We start from the raw sequence: 9,921 nt of genomic DNA, 5'->3' as shown, positions 1-9,921 counted from the left end.
TATTATTAATAATTCCATTATTAATATCTTACTAATATAATATTTGTAAGATATTATTTAAATTTTAAAAGAAACGAATGAAATGCTGACGGAATTTCGTCATGAAAAATTTTTGAACAGCTGTAAACTGAACGTTAAACATTCTTAGAAAATATGGCGCTTAAATTGCTGGTTCTTATGAAGAGCTTTCGAGTGATTTTACTCTAAAAGATAACAAAACCATGCCGATATAATGGACAATTTAGAAGTTCGTTTCAAAAATTTTCAATATGAAACAATATATTCAAGACAAGAGAAAAATAGTTTCGATGTAAGTAACTTTTTGAAGTGTGCCACTTTGCATTCAAGTTGAGAATATAGTGTTGTCAGTGCCAGTTGGATGATGATTAGAGCTCAGAAAGTGACTAGTGATTTAGAAACTAAGTTCAAATATTTTTTCAATGGAACATTATTTTCTGAACAAAATTGGATAGTTCCTGATAAATCTAATTTTAAATATGCTACTTTTCTAAGATTTGATTCCTCAGGAACAATTCAACTGATTTCACTCAAATTTTGTAATTTGCCATTTAAAATTAGATACTTTAAAATGATGTAAAAAATTCTATACCTTACAATACAAAATTTTTTCGACTATTATTAAATAAAATAACAAAAAAAAATATTTACTAAAATTTAATTTCCGTATAGAACTATCTTTGGACAAGCTAATTTAGTTGTGCGCAATTTTTTTTTTTTTAATTCTCTTCAAAAGTTCGCGAGCTATGGCGAAATACGCAAAAAGAAAAATTAATCTTAAGGGGTCCAAACTTTGGATCTCTCTCTCCTAACCAAACTATGGGAAGCATGTTACCCAGATTGCGGCAAGCCCCTGTATTTCGGGGGTCAGAAATCCGAATTCGTTGATAAAAAGGTATGCTTGTTCAGAGAAAGTACGTTTTTGTGTCGGATTTCGTAACTTGAACTATCGTCTGCACTTATTCATTAGCATATTTGAGGTCAACCCCTCAAACCATTAAGATTGAGTTCTAGAACGTGAAGAACCGATCATTAGATCAAAAGTTATTCAGGTCGTCCGCTTTTTTTTCCACACTGTATGATGTATGTATGTTCAATTATAACATACATTGGGCATATATATATATTGTACACATGGACATTATATTGTACTACATATATGCATTCTTACTTCGGACACACATGTATTATGCATATGTATATAGATATGCTTGTCCAATGTAATGCAATTTGTATTCATACTTACATACTTATATGTAAATATGAACAAAATACATCATTTTACAATACATTATACAATCTGTATTGTATAATACACTGGTTATCATCAATTAAGGAAAAATTACAGAAATAGCGGTATTTCTCCCAAAAATAAGCCAATCCTAATTGTCAAATAAGAGTTGCTAAGTAAAACTGTACTATTGAAATTAGTTGCGCTGCAGTAGAATAAATTCAAAAGCAATGAGCATAATATTGTATGTTTGATCGCAACCCTGCGAATTTTTATGTGTTTGCGAATTTGGAAATTTGAGATAGCCAATTTGTAACAATTTGACCTCCGGGCATCATTTGTCCGAAGAACTGAGATGGAGATCTAATGGAAGAATAAAGGCAGGACAAAGTCAGATAGAAGGGGCTAGGAAGCGAGATGAGAATCCTTCTGTGGTTCATAGACTTTGGCAACAATTTCTAACTACAAGTTTGGCATCTAAAAAAGTTCAGTTATGGACGGCTAAATACTAAGACGAGGGCCAATGAATGATATTTATCATTATGTGCAAGAAGGAATAGAGCCGCAACTTGCAGTCAGCTCAGATTCAATCTAACTTCAGCCGTCACCGGAAGATTGGTGTCAACGTCTACTGTGTGTAGAAGGCTTCATAAACGTGGTTTGTTTGCTAAGATATCAGCCTTTTGCGACCAGTCACGCCATAGAAGGGAACGTTTGAGGTGGGCGTAGCAACATGTCCACTACACTGCTGACTAAAGGAAGGCTGTTCTCTTCAAAGATGAGTCCAGATTTAGTTTAAAAAGCGATAGTAGGCGTTGTTTGATTTGGAGAGAACCTGGATCCTCATATTACCCGTCAAACATTCGTGAAAGTGATGCATACAAAGGAGGCAGTGTATGTGTGCGTTATGTTATCGCTCTAGGTGGCCACAATCTCTCTAGGTAGTATGCTGGAGGAATAGATGACGATTTCGTGTTACAGGATGAAAACACAACGTCATACATGGTTCACACCACATCTCCAGCATCAAACGTTTCAGTGCAGGGAGAGACCAGCCCGATCATGGGACTTCAGTATTTATCGAGCTAGCTTGGGATGCTTTAGTAAGACGTGTAGCTATTAATTCTTCTCTTTAGATACTTGCCACTGTTTCGCAAGAACAATGGCTGGCACTTCCAATGCAACTGGTAGATCGCTAAATTGAAAACATCACGCATCGCTGTATGTTCAGTGTTGCTTGCCAGAGGTGATCCTACTCCATATTGAAAGTACTTCTTCTTTTTCAAACTGAGACATCTGATTTATTCATTTCATACTTATACTAATTTTTGTAACACCATAATTGTCCAGTTACTTTTTATGTTATTTTATACTTTATTATGAGCCCCATAATGTGTGTCAGTTTCATTAAAGTCTATGTTTAACTTTTTGAGTTATGGTCATTTTTGTGATTTTTCCTTAATTTGTGATAACCAGTGTATAAAATCGTCTTTGTTTGTAATAGTATAGTCTGATTACTTGCAATCACGATTACAGAGTACAGCATTAATCAAAATTATGCGAAGTTGTAACCATGATTACAAGTAATTAATTACTGTAGTTGATTATTATAATCATGATTGCAGTTGGAATTAATATGATATGTTGTAATCATAANTCAAAAATTGTTAATAACTAATATAATAATATTTAAAATCAGGTATTTATTTTTCTTCTAGTAGAGGATAGTCTACTTTACACGTCTGTCAATAAATACTAATAATATATTGGATTTTTTGTTAGTTAAAAATAGTTAAGTAAAAAATGTTACAATTGACCCCACTCTCCCCTACTGTTTTGCGTGCCAGAGGTGATCCTACTCCATATTGAAAGTAGTTTTTCTTTTCTAAACTGAGACACCTGATTTATTCATTTCATATTTATACTAATTTTTGTAGCACCATAATTGTCCGGTTAATACTTTTTATGTTATTTTATACTTTATTATGAGCACTATAATGTGTGTCAGTTTCATTAGTCTACGTTTGACTTTTTGAGTTATGAGTCATTTTTGCGATTTTTCCTTAATTTGTGATAGCCAGTGTATACAGTCGTTTTTGCTTGTAATCGTATGTTTTGATTACTTGCAATCACGATTACAGAGTACAGCATTAATCAAAATTATGCGAAGTTGTAACCATGATTACAAGTAATTAATTACGTTTTCCCATAAAATTCGTGTTGAAATTTAAAATTTTCTAGCTATTCATATTCAGAAAATATGCATAGAGCTTACGGTAAAGTTATCGTAAAATTCAGAGGTTAATTAACATTATCCTAATTGAAAATTATCTTAAAGATTTTGTTATACGTCAGTGCTTTCCTAACTATTGATTTAAAAAAAATTCTAAGTTTGAGTAAAAATAAGGACATACTTCAGTAACCTAATAATTATAAACTATTAACTAGGATTTTGAAACTGCCATAGTGCTTATGTGAAACTTGTGTTATAATTAAGTGACCTTCTAATCAATAACTATTTTTTAAGAGCTCCCAGAAGTTTGTGTAAAACTAGTTTGTAACATATTTCTGTGACCTTCTAGTTTTAAAACTTGTGTAAAACTAATTTTTGTGTTTTAAGATGATCATTGTGATTCTGTAAAACTAATGTTATACTACAGTGTTCTCCGATCTAAAAAGTTTTTTTTTTAACGATCATAAACATTGAGCAAAACTCATGTTACATCTCAGAGATCTTCTAACTGGGTGTAAAACTCATTTTAAATTTCAGTGACCAACTATTAATTAGATTGTAAAGTTTTTGCAAAACGTATATTTATATTTCATGTGTTAACACGTGTTTATATAATATTCCACTGACTCTCTAACTAGTTGTAAAGTTTGTGTAAAACTCTTGTTATATTTCAGTGACCTTCTAATGTATAAAGTTAGTTTAAAACTCATTTTAAATTTCAGTGACCAACTATTAACTAGATAATCAAATTTGCGCAAAACGCATATTCATAATTCATAAAAAAACACGTGTTTATATAATACTCTATTGACCTTCTAACTAAATCTGAAATTAGTGTAAAACTCGTGTCATATTTCAGTGACCGTTTAAAGTTTTTGTAAAACTTAATTTAAATTTCGGTGACTTTATAACTGGTAAAGTTCGTGCCATGTTTCAGTAACCTTCTAACATGTAAAACTCATTTTAAATTTCAGTTGCCTTCTAACTAGTGAAATTTATGTAAAACTCGTGTCATATTTCAGTGATTATTTAACGAGTAAAGCTTTTGTACAACTTATTTAAAATTTCTTTAACCTTCTAAGTGGTAAAGTTTGTGTACAACTCGTGTCATGTTTCAGTGACCTTTTAACGTGAAAAACTCATTTTACAATTTAGTGACCTTCTAACTAGTGAAATTTATGTAAAAGTCTTGTCATATTTCAGTGACCGTTTAACGAATAAAGTTTTTGTACAACCTATTTAAAATTTCTTTAACCTTCTAAATGGTAAAGTTTGTGTAAAACTCGTGTCATGTTTCAGTGACCTTCTAACGTGTAAAACTCGTGTCATATTTCAGTGACCGTTTAACGAGCAAAGTTTTTGTAAAACTTATTTAAAATTTCGGTAACCTTCTAACTGGTAAAGTTTGTGTAAAACTCGTGTCACGTTTCAGTGACCTTCTAACGTGTAAAACTCATTTTAAATTTCAGTGGCCTTCTAACTAGTGAAATTTATGTAAAAGTCTTGTCATATTTCAGTGACCGTTTAACGAATAAAGTTTTTGTACAACCTATTTAAAATTTCTTTAACCTTCTAACGTGTAAACTCGTGTCATGTTTCAGTGACCTTCCAACGTGTAAAACTCATTTTATATTTCAGTGACCTTCTAACTAGTGAAATTTATGTAAACCTCGTGTCATATTTCAATGACCTTCTTACTAAGCTTTTTAAAAACGACCATGTAAAACTTATGTTATACTCGAGTGATCATCAAATCTTTGTTGATTTTGAAGAATTCTGTCGTGATAATAAATAAGGAGTGATGTAATCAAGTGAGCACGTAATGAAACAAAACACAGTAACAAAAAGTCAAAATATTTATTTCCGTTCTTGACTCGATTAGGGCGACGCATTCGCCCGATATTCACATATCATTCATTATATTCTACAGCACATGAGAGGAATGAGAAAAAACAAAGAAATGTATAACAGTAGGGGGCGCAACAAACGATTGGGGGGAACTGTACATGAGGGGATCGGGAACTGCACAAGCGGACAGGTCAATCATGTCCAATATTGTTTTTTTTTCTTCTTCTTTCGAGTCATTGATTTATTTTCAGTATTCACAGTCATAAAAACAAAACAATTTTGATGATGTCAGTTAAAACAAAAATGGCCGCGGCCAACAATTTTATATTTTCATTATCTGTCTCTCATTTAAAACTGTACAAGATTTTGTTTTAGACCTGGGTGTACGTACGTAGTAACGATGCAAAGATCAATTTCATTTTTTTTATTTTATTTTAAAAAGAACATTTATGTTCTTAACTGTACAAATAATGAAATGTTATGATTTATACAGAAACTATTTTGAGCATTTTTTTTAATAAAAAAAAATTGCGGTCTTTGTTAACTCACTGCATTCTGTAAGTATAAATACATAAATAAATAACACAGCATTACATAATGTGAAAAACATTTTTTTATGAATAATTTATATTTTCTAAAAAAGAATAATGTATATTAATGTTTAAAAGAATCAATTTGGATGCCTGCCAATTTCAGAAGTTTTGTTTGCTAAATATTGCAATGAATATTGATATTTAAAAAACTTTGCGCATGCAATAACAAAAATCTATAATTTGTGAAGGATACGTGAAACACGTATTTTTTTTAATAAATACATATTTTAAAATCTAAATTTTTTAAGAACACTTCAGAATTATAACCATTGAGTAATTATAACCAAGATTGCGTAATAAGTTATTCAGAAATAGTTTTAAAGAAGTTAGAGTGTAAAAAATTAGATAGTTAATAACGGTAACGATATTATCATCAACAGCAATCCTGTCGACATTATCGTATCCGATTTTTATCAATAGTTATCGAGATAATACCGTCGATAATAAACATGCGAATAATTTTTAATTTAATTTATTTCGCAATTTTTAAGAAATATCAACGTTTTAGTTTTAACACAAAATGTTACCAAGTTCTGATTATATGAAAATAAAAGGCTGTTTTAAGTTAGGCAACATTAATAAATCCTTTATATTCAATAGCTATTGTAAATGCAAAACGTAGAAAACAAACGAGAAAATCCTTATTACTTCATTAAATACATGGCCTTGGTATGTGAAATTTCAGATTTATTTTCGTTAAAAGTGCTCTCTAAAAACGGAATTAATGTTGATAATGAAGAGTAATGATTAATATCAATGGTGTGATAAAAATGAGTATGATATATTAAAAACTATTTTTGTGATATTAAAATCTGTTAAAAAATATATTAGCTTAAATTCAGCGTAGTTAAAAATCACTTGCCGTTAACTTAAAAAAAAAAGCAAAGTATTCAATTATTGAATAAATTATCATCGTTCTACACATAATAGATTTTATCTATTAACACACAAAAAAAATTAGTTTTATAACAAAGCAAATGGATTTTTAATTTAGGTTAAGTTGAGTTTAAATCCCGTAACCTAAATTAAAAAATGAAAATGTTTTAATTATAAAATTATGTATTTTGTTTCTTTTACCATGAACTTAAAAACATTGTAGAATTCTATTTTAGAAACAAATATCAGTTTAGAAAAAAAAAAACAGCTTCATAATATAAACAGTTTGTTGCGATTCAAGTAGCTTTGTTTTGTCGATATTTCAGAAAAACATTAGTTTCATAACAACAATATAAATTTAAATTAGTAAGTATTAGTATTTCGTAATGATAGTTTACGCAAGTAAACAAAATTTGATTTTAACATTTCAAATCATGTTTATAATAACAACTAGTAACTACTGATCACAGTAAAAAAAAAAAAAAAAGTTATACATGAGTTGAAAATAACGAAATAAGCGAATTGCACCGAAAAATAAGTGAAATAAGCAATTGGCACCGGAAAAAAGTAATACAGCTACATTTTTACTCAATTTATATTAATTGCAACGCATGGCAAACTAGTGGATAAATTATTATCCATGTGTAGTGGATAAATTATTATCCTTGAGTAATTTAATTTCAATATCATTTCAGACCACAATTTAATTATTATTACTTTTACATTTTTGTACACATCCTTCTAAAGAAAGATTTTTTTTAAAAGAGTTTTTACCCAAATTAGATTTTTACTTTTTTTAAAATAAAATGTTTCTAAAACGCACTAAATTGGAACTACTTTATTAGAAGTTTCGTAGCATGTTGAATCCCGATATCGCTGCAGTTTTCTGAAAACTTAATATAGTGCAAAAATGGACCATATTATTGTATTTCTTAAACTTGATTATACAATGCTATGGTTCAACTAAAACGGAAACATAGTTCAACTTAACATCCTATTAAGACTGCAACCAATTTGCATCGCATTTAGAGGACGCCATACAGCGGAAGAAAATTTTCCTCGTTAATTCTCTTTTTCCTTCATTACTAATTTAAAGTGTAAAAAAAGTGAGTTCAGACAAACCTAAAGTAAGTTATTTAGTTTCAAATAAAAAGAAAAATTTAAAATATACAAATGAAAATAAATTATGAAAAGATAACTTAGGATTACGCAACGGTGAAGTTCTCAACTAATAATTTGTTTGCATTTTAATATTTTGAAGAATTTTTTTTCAGCAACTGAAACTTCATGACATACTCCAGGTATTTCTAAACTTACTTTTTCTTTCTTTAAAGTTTGTAATGAAGGACAAAGAGGAATTTGGGACGAAATTTTCTTCCGCGGTATATCATCCTCTTAACACCTCAACGATCGGTTAATTTTCAAGAAAACGGTCATAAAAGTGCCTATTTTGCCAAATACACGTATTTGATTAGTGCTGACATCTAGTTTAAAATAAACTAACTATCTACAACCTTAAAAATATCCTGGTACTGCCATCTGGTGTGTAAAATTACAAATAAAATTCTTTCCGGGCAAAAGAAATGAATTAGTTTTATTCTTAATGGTGCGTTGCTACAGAACACTTCAGCCCGGAAATTTCACGGGAGCGAGAAATAGAGGGCGAAACCTCACCCCGTCATTTCACGGAATCGAGAAGGTTAAGGTTTAACTCACCGTTGCACTGCAGTTCAACGGTGAGTTGATTCTTCTGATGGAAGAAAATAACGGTGCAATTCACTTTTTGGTTAGACTATTGTAACTAATAAATCATTGAAGAAACTGGCCATCCGTAACAGAACGCAGTGAGAGAACGATTGAACACATAAGGAGAGGTGAAGTAGGTCAACGCACACTCCAGGTCAAGACGGATCACACATTCATATTCTAAGTACAAAATATAATTCAACAAAATAAAATTTGATGGGGGGTGTACTGAAAATAAAAACAAAAATCACACAATAAAATCGGGTCGGAGAAGAAATGTCAATGATAAGAAATGGACGACATATAGATGACGGACGATGGAGCGCAGGCCCTATTGATGTGACGTCATCAAACAGGCAAGCTTTAACACGTATATGATGAAGGTGAGGGGTTGAAGAAAAAAAACCGACCCCCACAATTTTTTGTTGTTTTATTTATAACAAGTTCGCCAAGTTCCTCTGTTTGTTGAAATATGGCACGATTTTTTTTTGTTAGTGTGTTTTCTCACACTAAGTTCAAACGTCAATAGTTCTTTTTTGGATTTTGTTATTTTGAGAGAAGGTTCTACGATGAGAAGTGGTCAGAGGTATTCCACTCTTCCCGGTCGCAGTCAACTCACAGTGGCACATAAAAATTGAGAGTCAGTCTGAGGCTATCAACCACCGTTTCGGGGCCTGATGGTCTCTATAGGCTCTTCATTTGACAAGTTCGTTCGTAAATAATATTTATATAACAAGAGTTCGGATTGCTGGAGAAGATCTCCTTAATAGAGAAGAAAATTGGCTGAGCTACTATGGATGTAATTCTGGTGGCTGCAAAAGAAAGAAAAAAAATATCAGTAAAATGCTCATTAATTTATTAAATTAGTTAACAAAAATTTTAAAATAAAATAATAAAGGAATAAATAGATGCTAATTTCAACCCAAACTATGCTATACTTAAACCTATAAGAAGAAATATAATGGTATTTTTGTAACCGATTGAGTCTATTAGCTGAAATACCATAACCAACTGAAAAACTACTTTTTTATTTATTATTATTTCATTGCCTCTTATAATTACTATGAGTAATATGCGTACTTTTAAAACCCTTATCAGAAATGTTTTTTATTACGTATATTTTTTTAATTCCATCACTAGAACCATCATTTTTTAGATGCAGGCTTTCTGATTCCATAACTAGAATTACCATTTTTAGAGGAATATTTTTTTTATCCATTTCGAACCGCCATTTTTCAAGTGCAAGCGTTTTTATTTCACTAATAGAACTGTGATGTTTTAGATTCATTTGCATACTTTTTAACTCTATAACTAGAACAGCCAATTTTTAGATGCATATTTTTTAATTCCATAACTAGATAATTCCATAGTAATTT

At 30.5% G+C, this 9,921-nt stretch overlaps 1 protein-coding gene across 7 annotated transcripts in view; it reads right to left on the bottom strand.

Moving 5' to 3' along the window:
• Positions 1 to 5,324: 5,324 nt before the first annotated feature.
• Positions 5,325 to 9,921, bottom strand: part of LOC107439046 (homeobox protein extradenticle) — a 315,422-nt gene continuing 310,825 nt past the window's right edge. For all 7 annotated transcript variants that reach the window (XR_006224678.2, XR_011637542.1, XM_043039033.2 and 4 more), the window contains one exon: positions 5,325 to 9,357. Coding sequence is in view for 5 of the 7 variants with exons in the window: in XM_043039033.2 (XP_042894967.1) it covers positions 9,337 to 9,357 (21 nt within the window). In the remaining 2 variants the exon portion in view is untranslated. The remainder of the gene's footprint in view (positions 9,358 to 9,921) is intronic.

This window comes from Parasteatoda tepidariorum, chromosome 8 (genome assembly GCF_043381705.1).
Source record: "Parasteatoda tepidariorum isolate YZ-2023 chromosome 8, CAS_Ptep_4.0, whole genome shotgun sequence".
Taxonomy (NCBI): domain Eukaryota; kingdom Metazoa; phylum Arthropoda; class Arachnida; order Araneae; family Theridiidae; genus Parasteatoda; species Parasteatoda tepidariorum.
Note: the sequence above shows the minus strand (reverse complement) of the source record. Positions and strands in the feature narration are given on the sequence as shown.